Below are 16,334 nucleotides of genomic sequence, written 5' to 3'. Positions count from 1 at the left end.
TTCTCTGAGGGTCATGAGTCTGTGGAACTCTTTTCCCCGGGGAGCGTTGGAGGCAGGGTCATTGAATGTTTTTAAAACAGAGGTAAACAGATTCTTGACAAACAAGAGAGTCAGAGGGAACAAAAACAAGAAATGCTGGACTCACTCAGCAGGTCTGGCAGCATCTGTGGAAAGAGAAGCAGAGTTAACGTTTCGGGTCAGTGACCCTTCTTCGGAACTGACAAATATTAGAAAAGTCACAGATTATAAACAAGTGAGGTGGGGGTTGGGCAAGAGATAACAAAGGAGAAGGTGCAGATTGAACCAGGCCACATAGCTGACCAAAAGGTCACGGAGCAAAGGCAAACAATATGTTAATGGTGTGTTGAAAGACAAAGCATTAGTACAGATTAGGTGTGAATATACTGAATATTGAACATCAGCAAGTGCAAACCTGAAGAAAAACAACCTGAAAAAAACAGTGGGTAAGCAAACTGAACAAACTAAGATGAAATGAAATAAATAAATGCAAAAAAAGATTGTAAAAAATGTAAAAAGGAATGCAAAAAAAAAAAAGGAAGAAAAAATAACTAAAAATGACTAAAAATGAAAGCAAAGTGGGGGGCTGTCATGCTCTGAAATTATTGAACTCAATGTTCAGTCCAGCAGGCTGTAGTGTGCCTAATCGGTAGATGAGATGCTGTTCCTCGAGCTTGCGTTGATGTTCACTGGAACACTGCAGCAATCCCAGGACAGAGATGTGAGCATGAGAGCAGGGGGGAGTGTTGAAATGGCAAGCAACCGGAAGCTCAGGGTCCTGCTTGCGGACTGAGCAGAGATGTTCCGCAAAGCGGTCACCCAGTCTGCGCTTGGTCTCCCCAATGTAGAGGAGACCACACTGTGAGCAGCGAATACAGTATACTACATTGAAAGAAGTACAAGTAAATCGCTGCTTCACCTGAAAGGAGTGTTTGGGGCCTGGGATAGTGAGGAGAGAGGAGGTAAATGGGCAGGTATTACACCTCCTGCGATTGCAAGGGAAGGTGCCCTGGGACGGGGACGAGGTGGTGGGGGTAATGGAGGAGTGGACCAGGGTGTCGCGGAGGGAACGATCCCTTCGGAATGCTGACAGGGGAAGGGAGGGGAAGATGCGACTGGTAGTGGCATCACGCTGGAGGTGGTGAAAATGGCGGAGGATGATCCTTTGGATATGGAGGCTGGTGGGATGAAAAGTGAGGACAAGGGGAACCCTGTCACGGTTCTGGGAGGGAGGGGAAGGGGTGAGGGTAGAGGTGCGGGGAATGGGTCGGACACGGTTGAGGGCCCTGTCAACCACAGTGGGGGGAAATCCTCAGAGAGTCAGAGGGTATTGGCAGGTAGGCAGGAAAGTGGAGTTGTGTCCACAAACAGATAAGCCATGATCTTATAGAATGGTGGAGCTGGCTCAAGGGGCCGAATAGCCTACTGCTGCTCCTAGTTCATATGTTCAACTGTAGCTTTAGTATTGTTGCATTTCAGTTCTCTTTTCTTTTTCCTAAACTGTCTGCTTTCCGCTTCCCTTTACCTGTCTATGTATGATTTTTTCCCCCTAAAATCCTGGCGTAGTATTGAAATATTGCACCTGGTGCCATTTTGCCTGTCGCTATGCTTGGAGTACTTGTCACTTTCAATAACTGGGTGGGTGGAAAGAAAATTTGTTGAAGTCTTCTTTATCTGTATTGAGGTTGGGAATTACTGAATAGATGGGAGAGTGGGTAGCTTCTGTTGCTATGAAAACCTTTCTAAGTGGTCAGTGTAGCAACACTGCAGTGGATGTTTTGGAGCAGGCTATACCAGGAATTCAAAACATAAAAACATAAGAAATTGGAGCAGGAGTAGGCCATTCAGCCCTTCGAGCTTGCTCCACCATTCAGTGCGATCATGGCTGATCTTCTACTTCAACAGCATTTTCCTGCACTATCTCCGTAACCCTTGATGTTTTTATTATGTAGAAATCTATTGATCTCAGTCTTGAGTATACTCAATGACTGAGCCTCCACAGCCATCTGAGGCAGAGAATTCCAAAGATTCATCACCCTCTGAGTGAAGAAATTTCTCCTCATCTCAGTCCTAAATGGCCTGCCCCTTATTCTGAGACTGTGTCCCCTGGTTCTAGATTCCCCAGCCAGGGGAAACAACCTCCCTGCATCTACCCTGTCAAGCTGTGAAAGAATTTAGTATATTTGAATGAGATCACCTCTCATTCTTCTAAAGTCCAAAGAATATAGGCCTAGTCTATTTCATCTTTTCTCATAGGACAATCCCTCCATTCAAGGAATTAGTTTGGTGAACCTTCGTTGCATTCCTTTGGCAAGTTTATCTTTCCTTAGGTAAGGAGACCAAAACTGCACACAATACGCCAGCTGTGATCTCACCAAGGCTTTATATAATTGCAGAAAGACATTCTACTCCTATACTCAAATCCCCTTGTAATAAAGGCCAATATACCATTTGCCTTCTTAATTGCTTGCTGCACCTGCATGTACAGTGACTCATGAACAAGAACACCCAAGTTCCTTCAAAGTTCAACACTTCCCGGCCTCTCACCATTTAAGAAATACTCTGTATTTCTGTTTTTCCTACCTCACATTTCTCCACATTGTATTCCATCTGCCCAATTTTTGCCCACTCACTTAGCCTTTCCAGATCCCCTTGATATGTCTTTGTATCCTCTTACAACTCTTGCTTCCACCTAGTTTTGTGTCATCTGCAACTCAAGCTCCACAAAAATAAAGAAAAAGCTGCATTTATGCAGCACCTTGACATATCTCCTGGAACCATTGCAAAGCACTTCACATAAAATGTATTACTGTCACTGTTATTCAGTAGGCAAACGCCCAGCAAGAGCCCACAGACTGTATTGAGATGAATAATTATTAGTCGGTTTCTGGGTGGTGGTTGAGAAAGAAATATTGCCTGGGACATCATCTAGTCTCCCTGATCTTTAATGTCTGCCTGAACAGGCCGACAATCCTCTGTTTAACTTCTCATCCAAAGGATGGTACCTCTGACAATGCAATGCTCCCTCAGTTCCAATGTTGCCTCTAAATGTGTGCATGCGCGACCGTGCAGCAATCTGGAATGTACCACACATTGAAATAAACAGGTCACTGTTTATGGCTGCATCAGTTTGACGGGAGAAATTTCCAGTACAATATAAGTCATGACTTGTAAAATGTAACCTGCCTATAGATTAAAAAAAAGTAGCTCTCTGAGAAGTTTGTAGTCTGCCCAGTACAAAGAAAATTTAGAGGTAACATTTCTTAGTACTATAATGAAGTGCTGTAGTGGGAGTTGAATCCACAATTTTCCTGACATAGTAGTGAGAGTACAACCAACTGAGCCAAGCTGAGACTTAGCTCTTCAGTGAGGCAATAAATTCCTAGTGGGAAAGTGCTGTCCCTATGATTGTTCAGTATGTGTTAAATTTTAAGCAGGACCAAGCTGAACCTGCACATTCATCCAGGAAGGTAACCAAGTGTAACCAAGGAGAGAGAAGGGGGAGGAAAAATGCAAACCTTAAATGAATGTTAATTTATAAATGAGAAGAACCATGCAGTCTTGTATCAATTGACATTGCTTCAGCTTGGTACAGAGATAATGTACTTTGTACTTTGTTGAAATGTAACTGCCGTCCAGCAAAAAGATGAAGCATCATCTGGATAAGTGACAGGGACAATTTTGAGAGAGCAGCAAAACTGCTTAGTTCACATTCAGGCTGCAGTCTAGAAATTGCATCATGTGAGTTTCAGTTTTGTTTATTAAGGCACAAAGACCTGTTCAAAATGAATTGCCCCTTTCACTGTCTTTATCATGGATAATGCCTTATGGCGTTATTGATTTAAATGCATGGCACATGTGGTACTACTTGATTGTCTGTAAAATGTCAGATTGCAGTAGCTGAGTTGAAAGCTAATTTGGTGTCATTGGTTGAATATATGTTTGTTTTCTTGTGAGTTTATCAGCTCCCAGTGGCGATCTGTAGGAACGTGTTTGGCTTTCAGGAATACAGGAAGATACAAAGAAGGTCACATGTTCCCCCAACTTAAAATATGTTTGGAGAGGGGAGGGGGGAAACCAGATGGCATCTTCAGCACTGCCAAGATGTTATCATGCTCCCTAGCCTTTGCTGTATCCAATGTACTTTAATGAATGCTTGGGATTGGGGCTATATTAGCATTATGGCGCTGTTTATCCATCCCTTTGCGTGTGTGAAGTTGTCATTTTTCCCCATTATTTTCATCCCTTCCCTCCTGGAGGTGTTGACTACTGGTACAGGCACCACAGGTATAGGGTATCCACTACTGCATCTTCCAAGTGATTGTTATTCATGTGTGAGGCTAGACAGCTTGTGCCAAATTACTCATCACAGCCAAGTCCAGTCCTGCCCTTACGCAAAGTAATTTCCAGCAGAGGTCACTGGAGATGGATCAGGTGTGGAAACGCTTACTGCTTTCTTTTGTCATCCCTTCCAACTGGAGTAGCGAGGCCAGTTTACTGCCATAGCTGGAATTAGTTAACTAAGCACAGACTGACAGTTGAACTTAGGACCTTCTGCCTGTTGGTTTAGGACTGCACTGTGTGGTTCATTTACTCACTGATGCATCAGAGTAATTGAAATTAGTAGTTTTCTAAGTTGTTTTGATTTAAAAAAGCACAGCACTAGTTTTTAAACTACACTTTATATGCACCCTTCTTTCATTTGGCACTGCTTTCATAATGGATAAACAGAATTACTTTCATGGCAGAGTGCATGTCTATAAGAATAATGAATCACTTCAATAACATAAGCATTTCTCCTGGTGCTTCAGAGTATTTCCAGGGAGCAGCTGAGCTGTGTAGAGTAGGAATGTACCAGGTTCAGTCCTTGATTGGTTCAGTTAGCTGATCTCAGCTGGGGCAATGTTTGGAATGTTACAATTGGCCTCAATGCCCCCTAGTTAAAAACAAATGGGAAAGTCAGACAGAAATCCTGCTTTTAATTGCCATCAGTGATCTCAGCCTAAAGTGCAAGTTGGTAGTCGTTTGCTGAGGACAGATATAGGTTTGCCTGTATGGTGGTCCCATAGATGCCAGCACTCATTGTCAAAGCTCGCACCTGAATAATGGTTATTTGGGTGAGACACCAAAAGGTGATTAGCAACGATGAAACTGTACCATCATAGCAAGCCATCAGTGCTTTCAGAAGAGAGGAGGGGAGCAAAGAAATTGGCAACTCAGTTTATTTTTAATTTTCCATTGTATTCCCACATTTTGTATGGTTGTCTTTAAAAATACTTCCCTCTCCTCTCCCCATCGGCTCATTTATCATATTGCTAATCTCAGGCATTTAGGCCCTTCATTTGGGCCGAACCCAGATGTGAAAATCAGTTAATTGATGAACAAATATTAACATTGTTTTGGCAAGTTGAAATTTGCTTGTTGTGTAAGAGGAAAGGCCAATTATAAAGTGAACTGCTTATGAAAATTATATTTAATTTGTCATTTGTTATGTAAATTCACAGATGAATCTTAACACTCAGATGCAAACATTTTAAATTCCAATTGTGTTAATAAAATTCACAGTTAACCTCTAACCACATACTAGTCACTTGGACATACTGGCCTGCAACCCATGACACAGTGCCATTTGCCTGAATTAGTGCTATTTATGTACACAGGGCGAGCTCCCAGTATGGTCCTCACCTGTAAGCACCTGCTGCTGCCAATGAAGCAAATTCTGGTGCAGCAACCAAAGAACTGGAAACCAGTTTAAAGGGAACACAGAGCCATGAATATCAGAACAATATTAAACTGTTAGGCCTCAGGCTGAATCAGAGCCTAACATTGTTATGGTAAGCAGCTTAATGAGAGGGTAAGGTGGCCACAGAGCAACACTGGGGAGCCTTTCATCATTCCCCCAGGGGTTACTATCACCACCCACTGAGGGAGCAGCAGTAGCAAGCACACAAGGCTGGGAAATGGGCAGCTTATTGTGTCCTGCCTCCCTAATAATTTGCAGGTGGTGATCAGGGAAGGGAAGGGGTGTCTAACAAGCAACTCAGAGGGGCTATGGGAGAAATATCAGGGTTGGGTTGGGGAAGTGACCAGTGCCCAATTCTCCCAATTATTTTACCGTTAGCCTGCATTATTTGAGGTGGGATAGCAGAAGAAAATCCAGACACTAACTGAAAACTTTATTCTCAATTCTAACTTTACAGACAATTTAATTTTTTAGTCTTAATACTTCTTTTCAGTCAGGTATCTTGGTATTCTGAAATTCTGCCAAAACATTGTATTGTCTTTCTTTTGATGTTATTTTTGTGCTGTACAGAATGACCTGACTGGAACAAACATGGGGTTGGATTTTCCCTCCGGGGGTGGGAAACGGAAGTTGGGACTGTTTCTGGGTCCTGAACCCACACCTGGGGCAAACTGTCACTCATTGTGATTTTCACGGGGGTGCTCCCTTAATTGGTGGAAGCAGGTCCTGTGTCCAATTAAGGGTGGTGGGTGGGCTCTTGAAGCTAGAGTCCAATCAGAGTCCTTCCAGCTTGATAGAAGCAGCAGGCTGAAATGGATGGTAAGTAAGGGAGAGGGTGCTTCAACATGGAGGTACCCTCCAACTTTCCAACTTTTAAAAATCTTGCTTTAAAAATTAGATTCAACAGTCGGGGGGTGGGGGCAGGGTAGGGGTGATGCAGCGGTTGGGGGAATCCCTCTACAGGGTGATCTGTGGCGGTTTATGCAGCCAGGTAGGCAGGGGAGGCCTCTAGCCCCGCCTGGAGTATGGCCCTTTGGCCTGACGCCAGATGCCCATGTCCAGGCACCTAAACTGGCCCCGCCAATGCGGGAACCTGAGGGCCAATTGGGATTTTTCAGTCGGCCTCCTTTAATTGGCCACAATTAGGCCCTTAATGAGCCTAATGCAAGTCAGCGGCTTGCCCTGCCGGTCTTGATACTGCCTTCGGAAAAATGGCCTGGTGAGGGGATGGAACCAGTGAACCAGCACTCCAGATGGTGGGGCTAATTTTTGCCCATACCTGCATCCGATCCCAGCCATGACAGGGCAAAATATCCAGCCCCATGGTCTCTGGCTGGTTGTTTATTTCTATGAAGACAATTCAATAAGAGTTGGAGTCTGGTTCTTCACTTGCCATTTTGGTTCTGCCAGTGTCATTTCTTTATATTTGTTTGTGGGATGTGGGTGTCACTGGCTAGGAGAGCATTTATTGCCCATGCCTAATTGCCCTTGCACAGGTTGTGGTGAGCTGCCTTCCTGAACCGCTGCAGTCCTTGTGTTATAGGTCCACCCAGAGTGCTGTTAGGAAAGGAGTTCTAGGATTTTGACCCAGCGACAGTGAAGGAACAGCGATGTAGTTCCACGTCAGGATGGTGTGTGGCTTGGAGGGGAACTTGCAGGTGATGGTGTTCCCGTGCAACTGCTGCCCTTGTCCTTTTAGGTGGTAGAGGTCACAGGTTTGGAAAGTGCTGTCGAAGGAGCCTTGGTGATTTGCTGCAGTGTATCATGTAGATGGTACACACTGCTGCCACTGTGCGTCGGTAGTGAAGGGAATGAATGTTGAAGGTGGTGTATGGTGTGCCAATCATGTGGGTTGCTTTGTTCTGGATGGTGTTGAGCTTCTTGAGTGTTGTTGGAGCTGCACCCATCCAGGCAAGTGGAGAGTATTCCATCACACTCCTGACTTGTACCTTGTAAATGGTGGACAGGCATCGGAGAAACTCACCGCAGAATTCCTAGCCTCTGACCTGCTCTTATAACCACAGCATTTATGTGGCTGATCCAGTTCAGTTTCTGGTCAATGGTGACCTCCAGGATGTTGATAGTGGGGGATTCAGTGATCATAGTGCCGTTGAAGGGGAGATGGTTAGATTCTGTCTTGTTTGAAATCGTCATTATGTGGCACAAATGTTACTTGCCACTTATCAGCCCAAGCCTGGATGTTGTCCAGGTCTTGCTGCATATAGACATGGGCTGCTTCAGTATCTGAGGAGTCACGAATGGTGCTGAACATTGTGCAATCATCAACAAACATCCCACGTCTGACCTTATGATGGAGAGAAGGTCATTGCTGAAGCAGCTGAAGATGGTTGGACCAGGGACACTACCCTGAGGAACTCCTGCAGTGATGTCCTGGGATTGAGGATGATTGATCTCCAAAAAACAAGAACAATCATTATGCTTTGTGCTAGGTATGACTCCAACCAGCAGAGAGTTTTCCTCCTGATTCCCATTGACTCCAGTTTTGCTAGGGCTCCTTGATGCCATACTCAGTCAAATATTGCCTTGATGTCAAGTGCAGTCACTCACCTCACCTCTGGAGTTCAGCTCTTTTGTCCAGGTTTGGATCAAGGCTGTAATGAGTTCAGGAGCTGAGCGGCCCTGGCGGAACCTAAACTGAGCATCAGTGAGCAGGTTATTGCTGAGTAAGTGCTGCTTGATAGCACTGTCGACGACACCTTTCATCACCTTGGCCAGGTTGGATTTGTTCTGCTTTTTGTGCACAGGACATACTTAGGCTATTTTCCACACTGCCGGGTAGATGCTAGTGTTGTAGCTGTACTGGAACAGCTTGGCTAGGGGTGTGGCTAGTTCTGGAGCCCAAGTCTTTGGTGTTGTCCGGGCCCAAAGGCTTTGCAGTATCCAGTGTTTTCAGCCATTTTTTGATATCACGTGGAGTTAATCATCTGTTGCATGATTGCCTTAAAAGTGATGTCCCTTTAAGATCTTAGTATGCTAATGAGCAAGGTACCAGGTTGCAGTCCTGTGACTACATGCCAGAGTCACTCTGCAACTGTAACACCTAGAGGAGGGTTCTGTAAATAGTTTGCTCTGTACTGTATATAATAGTTTAGCTGTAACAAACCTGTTTGAGATCTTCAACCAACTGGACTGAACGTGTCTCCGCTCAGTCCGCAAGCAGGACCCTGAGCTTCCGGTTGCTTGCCATTTCAACACTCCCCCCTGCTCTCATGCTCACATCTCTGTCCTGGGATTGCTGCAGTGTTCCAGTGAACATCAACGCAAGCTCGAGGAACAGCATCTCATCTACCGATTAGGCACACTACAGCCTGCCGGACTGAACATTGAGTTCAATAATTTCAGAGCATGACAGCCCCCCATTTTACTTTCATTTTTAGTTATTTTTTCTTCCTTTTTTTTTTACATTCCTTTTTACATTTTTTACAATCTTTTTTTGCATTTATTTCATTTCATCTTAGTTTGTTCAGTTTGCTTACCCACTTTTTTTCAGGTTGTTTTTCTTCAGGTTTGCACTTGCTGCTGTTCAATATTCAGTGTATTCACACCTAATCTGTACTAATGCTTTGTCTTTCAACACACCATTAACATATTGTTTGCCTTTGCTCCATGACCTTTTGGTCAGCTATGTGGCCTGGTCCAATCTGCACCTTCTCCTTTGTTATCTCTTGCCCCACCCCCACCTCACTTGTTTATAATCTGTGACTTTTCTAATATTTGTCAGTTCCGAAGAAGGGTCACTGACCCGAAACGTTAACTCTGCTTCTCTTTCCACAGATGCTGCCAGACCTGCTGAGTGACTCCAGCATTTCTTGTTTTTGTTTCAGATTTCCAGCATCCGCAGTATTTTGCTTTTATTTTAGTGTCTCATTTATGTTGCATCAGACAACATAAAGAACTCATTACATCATAAGGAGGGAAGAATTAGAGTAAGCCAGAGAGAAAGCTAGCTAAAAATATAAAAACAGATAGTAAGAGTTTCTATAGATATTTAAAAAAGAAAACTTAACAAAGTGAATGTTGGTCCCATAGAAGGTGAGTCTGGGAAATTAATAAGGGAAAATAAGGCAATCGCAGATTTTGAACAGGTATATTGCATCAGTCTTCACGATAGAGGATATGAGTAACATCCCAGAAATAGCTGTAAATCAGGAAATGGAAGGGAGGGAGGAACTCAAGAAAATGACAAACACCAGGGAAGTGCTACTGAGTAAATTGTTGGAGCTGTGGCTGACAAGTCCCCGCGTCTTGATGGACTTCGTCCTAGGGTCTAGTGAGATAGTTGATGCCTTGGTTTTGATTTTCCAAAATTCGCTAGATTTGGGGAAGGTTCCATTAGATTGGAAAATAGTGAATGTAATTCCTTTATTCAAAAAGGGAGGGAGACAGAATGCAGGCAACTACAGACCAGTTAGCTTAACATCTGTCTTAGGGAAAATGGTGCCTCATCAGACCCCTTTCCTCTCCTGAGTGGCGTGAAGCAGGGCTGTGTTCTCACACCTGCACTGCTTGGGATCTTCTCCCTGCTGCTCTCACATGTGTTCTAGTCTTCAGAAGAAGGAACTTTCCTCCACACAAGATCAGATGGCAGGTGGTTCAACCTTGCCCTTCATAGAGCGAAGATCAAAGTACGGAAAGTCCTCATCAGGGAACTCCTCTTTGCTGACGATGCTGCATTAACATCCCACAAGGAAGAATGTCTGCAGAAACTCATCAACAGGATTGTGGCTGCCTGCAACGGGTTTGGCCTAACCGTCAGCCTCAAGAAAACGAACATCATGGGACAGGACATCAGAAATGCTCCATCCATCAGTATCGGCGACCATGCTCTGCAAGTGGTTCAAGAGTTCATCTACCTAGGCTCAACTATCACCAGTAACCAGTCTCTCTGCAGAAATCAACAAGCGCATGGGAAAGGCGTCCACTACTATGTCCAGACTGGCCAAGAGGGTGTGGGAAAATGGTGCACTGACATGGAACACAAAAGTCTGAGTGTTTCAAGCCTGTGTCCTCAGTACCTTGCTGTACGGCAGCGAGGCCTGGGACAACATACGTCAGCCAAGAGCGACGTCTCAACTCATTCCATCTTTGCTGCCTCCGGAGAATCCTTGGCATCAGGTGGCAGGACCATATCTCCAACGCAGAAGTCCTCGAGGCAGCCAACATCCCCAGCATATACACCCTACTGAGCCAGCGGCGCTTGAGATGGCTTGGCCATGTGAGCCGCATGGAAGATGGCAGGATCCCCAAGGACGCATTGTACAGCGAGTTCGTCACTGGTATCAGCAGACCTACTGGCCGTCCATGTCTTTGCTTTAAAGATGTCTGCAAACGCAACATGAAGTCCTGTGACATTGATCGCAGGGCACCTGGAAAAATTCAAGGTAATCAGGCAGAGTCAACATGGTTTTTTGAAAGGGAAATCATGTTTAACTAATAGATTGGAGTTCCTTGAAGTAGCATGTGCTGTGGATAACGGGGAACCGGTGGATGTATTGTACTTAGATTTCCAGAAGGCATTTTATAAGGTGCCACATCAAAGGTTATTGCGGAAAATAAAAGCTCATGGTGAAGGGGGTAACATATTGGCATGGATAGAAGATTGGCTAGCTAACAGGAAACAGAGTAGGCATAAATGGGTCATTTTTTGGTTGGCAAGATGTAACGAGTGGTGTGCCACAGGGATCTGTGCTCGGGCTTCAACTTTTTACAATTTATATAAATGATTTGGATGAAGGGACCGAAGGTATGGTTGCTAAATTAACTGATGACACAAAGATAGGTCGGAAAGTAATTTGTGAAGAGGACATAAGGAGGCTACAAAGAGATATAGATAGATAAAGTGAGTGGGCAAAGATCTGGCAAATGGAGTATAATGTGGGAAAATGTGAAATTGTCCATTGTTGCAGGAAGAATAAAAAAGAAGCATCTTTTCTGAATGGTGAGAGATGCAGAGGGATCTGGGTGTCCTAGTGCATGAATTGCAAAAGGTTAGTATGCAGGTAGAGCAAGTAATTAGGAAAGCTAATAGAATGTTATTATTTATTGCGAGGGGAATTGAATATAAAAGTAGGGAGATTATGCTTCTGTTATACAGGGCATTGGTGAGACCACATCTGGAGTACTGTATACAGTATTGGTCTCCTTATTTAAGGAAGGATGTAAATGCATTGGAGGTAGTACAGAGAAGGTTTACTGGACTGATACCTGGAATGGGCGGGTTGTCTTATGAGGAAAGGTTGGATAGGCTAGGCTAGTTTCTGCTGGAGGTTAGAAGACTAAGAGGCAACTTGTTTGAAACATATAAGATCCTGAGGGATCTTGACAGGGTGGATGTGGAAAGGATGTTTCCCTTTGTGGGAGAATCTAGAACTAGGAATCACGATTTAAAAATCAGGGGTTGCCCATTTAAGACAGAGATGAGGAGAATTTTTTTCAGTCTTTGGAACTCTCTTCCTCAAAAGGCAATGTAAACAGACACTTTAAATATTTTTAAGGCAGAGGTAGATAGATTCTTGATAAGCAAGGGGGGGGGGGTGAAAGGTTATCAGGGGTAGGTGGAAATGTGGAGTTGAAGTTACAATCAGAGCAGCCATGATCTTATTGAATGGCGGAGCAAGCTTGAGGGGCTGAGTGGCCTACTCCTGCTCCTAATTCGTATGTTTGTAAGATGTTTATCTGTTTTTCTGGTATTTTAACAAAGACCAAGTAAGAAATTTTGTTCCGGGATAACATAGGAAACCTGGGAGTTTGAAACAAAATTTTAGGGTTACACAGAGTCAAGTATGAACTGAGCACAAAATAATCAGTATCAGCTACTAACAAAAAGTAATGGGCCTCTGGGATGAGACTGAGGTGTTTCTTTTCAAACAAGAATATTAGTGAACCTGGTGAAACAGAATCAGCAGGGAAAGTTGAAGGGTGACATTTACTTGGAGCTTCAGTTTAATTGCAAAAACATGTCTTGTTGGAGAATAAACAATTTTGTCTACAGCAATTCAGTTGTCGTGTAAAGAGTCTTGGGTTCAAAGTAGTGCTCTGCAGAAAGCATTTAGGAAGTAATTGACAGAACTCTGCTATTAACAGTTCTATGATACTTACTGCCAATAAAATGTGTGTTTATTACTAGGTCAGACAAACAGAAATGCTAGCAATTAAATTCACAGTGGATTTACAAAGCAGAAAAAGTACATTTGTCTCTCAAAGCCAAAGTGTTATCTACTCAAATGAGTCCAGTTGGTCGTAATTGTACATCTGAAGATCAACCAACTAGTGACTTTCTAACAAAACTGCCAAAAATTGCAGGAACATTTTCCAAGAACACAGAGATTTTGAGATTGATTCTGAAATAATGAAACTGGTAAGATCAAAAAATACAATTTTAATCTTGTCAGTTGAATTTTAGAGAAATTGTGGTACATCTGGAAGTTTTCTTTTATCTGTCCCACTGAGCTTTAACTTATTCCCTAGAGGTTTCATGGAGCTGGCGCCTGGGTGATGATGTTGATGTAATTCTGTCAGGACAGACACTTCAGTAACAGATTGATTTAAACCTGGGGCACAGTTCTGGCTCATTTAATGACAAGTCTCGATTCTAAAGGCCTTCTTGTCAGGTTTAATTAATCTAGTTCACTGCATTTCAATTACAGGTATTGACATGAGTCTATTGATTGCCACCTATGTAATCTGTTGCCAGCTAAGTTACAGATATTTCTACTTTCTTCTCAGACATTGTGCCGTGGCTGCACAAATTTAAAGCTCCAGATGTAACAGACTATTCACAGCTGACCTTTGACCCCAGCCAAAAAGAGCTCATCGTTGGAGCAAAGTAAGACATTTCTCTTTCATATATATCACTGTCATTGACATTTTTGGAAAGACTGATTTACTGTGCTTTGCAAAAATTCCATCTTGAATGCCATTTCTTTCAATTCCCAGTACAATCAGCTTCACTTGACTGCTCTTGTCAACCCAGTTCAATCTTGATTACCTATAAGATATTATTTTTTTAAAAACTTCGGTGCTGTCAGAGTTTTGCTATTGATTTTTTTTGAAAATCTGTTGGTACTTAGTCATTTTCTATTAATGACCTCAAACCTTAGATGCTAAATGAAAAGTACTAATATATCACACCTGACATTGCTGCCCTTTCATTTGCTTGGGAAGCAGTGCTCATAGTCTGGGGACATAGTTTATGTTGTAACCAACTTGGAGGATTTATGTAGCGGTAGGAGCAGCCCAAAGGAGGATTCCAAGCCACACAAGGCTGTTACGAACACTTCATGTTGCTTGTTTGCCCTCCAAATAATTGAGAAGCAAGTTTCTTCACAAAATATTTTGTGCCTATGATGTCAGGGTGGCTGTCAAGCAGCAGAGTTGTCCAAGCTTGTTCAAAATGTCCAGTTTCTGAACAAAAAGTGGCAGTGGCAGATTTTTATATATATATGTAATCAAAAACCATAAAACAAAAGAATGTGTGTCAGTAAGCAACATCTCCCATTTGATTTAAACAGACAAGAAACCATGGTGTTCTCAGAAGCTCAGATATGTTGTGCTGTTTAAATTATTTTGAAATATCAATATATACACACTGTTATATGAAAATAATAAAAAGAGAGAAAAACCCAAATCTGGATGTAATCAAAGGTTGACTGCACCATTGTCAACTATAATATTCAGGATTGATCAATAAGTTAGATATATTGGGACATTACCAAAAATGTGTTTGTTAAGATTTCATAAAGGCAGAGTGGCCATGATTTTTAATTCACATAGTCCAGTTTTGTACAGGCTGACTGTTAATTGAACATCTTGGGCTGGATTTTGTTCCCAGCCCGTGTCGGGTTTTGTGGCGGGGAGGAGCCAGAGAATCGGAGTGGCAGCAACCGCCACGGAACTCGACGCCGCGATTGCCGGGCCCAATCTTCTAAGCGGCGGGGAAGCTCTTTGGCGGCCCCTCCACCGCTCTGCAATGGAACCCTGGTTTAAATATTTAAAATACCTATCGGCATACATTGCCATGTCATCTGCCACGATCTTCCCACCCGTTCCTGACCTTCAGCGCGATGTGCAGAGTCTTCGATCTCCCATCCTGGAGAAGCTGGTGTCACCGAGGAGGGGAAGGGGCCTCCGCTGCATTCTGAGTGTAGATGGGGGAGATAGGGGTCAACTCTGCATTCTGAGTATAGATGGGGGGGCGGGATAGGGGTCATCTGTGCATTCTGAGTATAGAAAGGGGAGGTGAAGGGGTCAACTCTCCGTTCTGAATATAGATGGGGGGAAGGGGTCAACTCTGCATTCTGACTATAGGTGGGGGTGGGAAGGGCCAACACTGCATACTGAGTGTAGCTGCGGGGTGGGGGGGAGGGGTCAGCTCTGCATTCTGAGTATAGATGGGGGGGGTGGGAAGGGGTCAATTTTGCATTCTGAGTATAGATGGTGGGGGAGAGGGGGTCAGCTCTGCATTCTGAGTATAGTTGGGGGAAGGGGTCATCTCTGCATTCTGAGTATAGTTGGGGGGAAGGGACCAGCTCTGCTTTCTGAGTATAGATGGTTGGGGGTGGGTGATGGGGTCAACTCTATATGTAAGGATAAGAGGGAGAAGGGGCAACTCTAATATTTTTTGGCTATGGGGGGGGGGGGGGTCAACTCTGCATTCTGAGTATAGATGGAGAGAGGAAGGGGTCAACTCTGCATTGTGTGCAAGGATAAGAGGGCGAAGGGTCAACTGTGCATTAGTTAGTGTATTGGGGGGAAGCGGTCAACTCTGCATTATTTTGAACCATTTGCAGAGGGTTGGCAGCCTTTTTAAAATGGCGCCAGCACCTGCTCTGGCATCCGGGGATGCCGTGAACAATGTGGACAATGTCATCCCCGCCACGTGATTGGTGGGGGGTGTGGCCGCCGTCAATATGTTAAGTGGCTGCCCACCATGTAATTGCGGCAGTGTGGCTTCCATGCATGGCAGCCGCCTTTGGCAGCAAAATCCAGCCTCTAGAATCAGATACCACAATATTTGCGGGGAGGGTACGGGTGAGGCTGAAAAGAGCTGAAGAACCCGGGGAAGCGGTAGTACCTCATTAACACTTTGTATGTCTGCCACTTGCCTGACAGCTGCCCAAAGGGACAGCCAGGCTGGCAGGCAGGAGGAAACACTAACTAGCAACTAGCAACAGGAGGCTGTAACCAGGATCACTTGGAAAAGATTCTGGACATTTGGGAGGGGGAAAGGAAGCTCCGGTTGGCAATCAACAGGAGGGCAGTGCTGGGGGCAGGGGGGGCGCAAGTCAGAAATTGGGAGGGCTGGATTGTTGACAATCTGGGAGCCTGAGTTAAATCTGCTAATGATGTGTCCTGCTTCTTCACAGTGGGAACCTCGGATATGCCAATATCTGCCACGGCAAAAAAGTGCCTGGAGTGTGCACGGCAGGTTGGGGTTGCATTCCATGTTTTTCACTTTTAAAATTCACCCCAACCTTCCCCTGTCCGTCATGGGGGAGTTAATGTCACGGCTATAGAACTTACAACACTGCGTTCATGCCTCTGCCATTGTTCA

At 44.2% G+C, this 16,334-nt stretch overlaps 1 protein-coding gene across 2 annotated transcripts in view; it reads left to right on the top strand.

Moving 5' to 3' along the window:
• Window positions 1-16,334, top strand: part of sema5a (sema domain, seven thrombospondin repeats (type 1 and type 1-like), transmembrane domain (TM) and short cytoplasmic domain, (semaphorin) 5A) — a 333,948-nt gene that overhangs the window by 145,661 nt on the left and 171,953 nt on the right. For both annotated transcript variants that reach the window (XM_068010212.1, XM_068010220.1), the window contains one exon: window positions 13,508-13,607. In XM_068010212.1, the coding sequence (XP_067866313.1) occupies window positions 13,508-13,607 (100 nt within the window). The remainder of the gene's footprint in view (window positions 1-13,507; window positions 13,608-16,334) is intronic.

This window comes from Heterodontus francisci, chromosome 2, assembly GCF_036365525.1.
Source record: "Heterodontus francisci isolate sHetFra1 chromosome 2, sHetFra1.hap1, whole genome shotgun sequence".
Lineage (NCBI taxonomy): Eukaryota > Metazoa > Chordata > Chondrichthyes > Heterodontiformes > Heterodontidae > Heterodontus > Heterodontus francisci.
The sequence above is the reverse complement of the archived record's forward strand: the minus strand, read 5'-3'. Positions and strand labels throughout refer to the sequence as shown.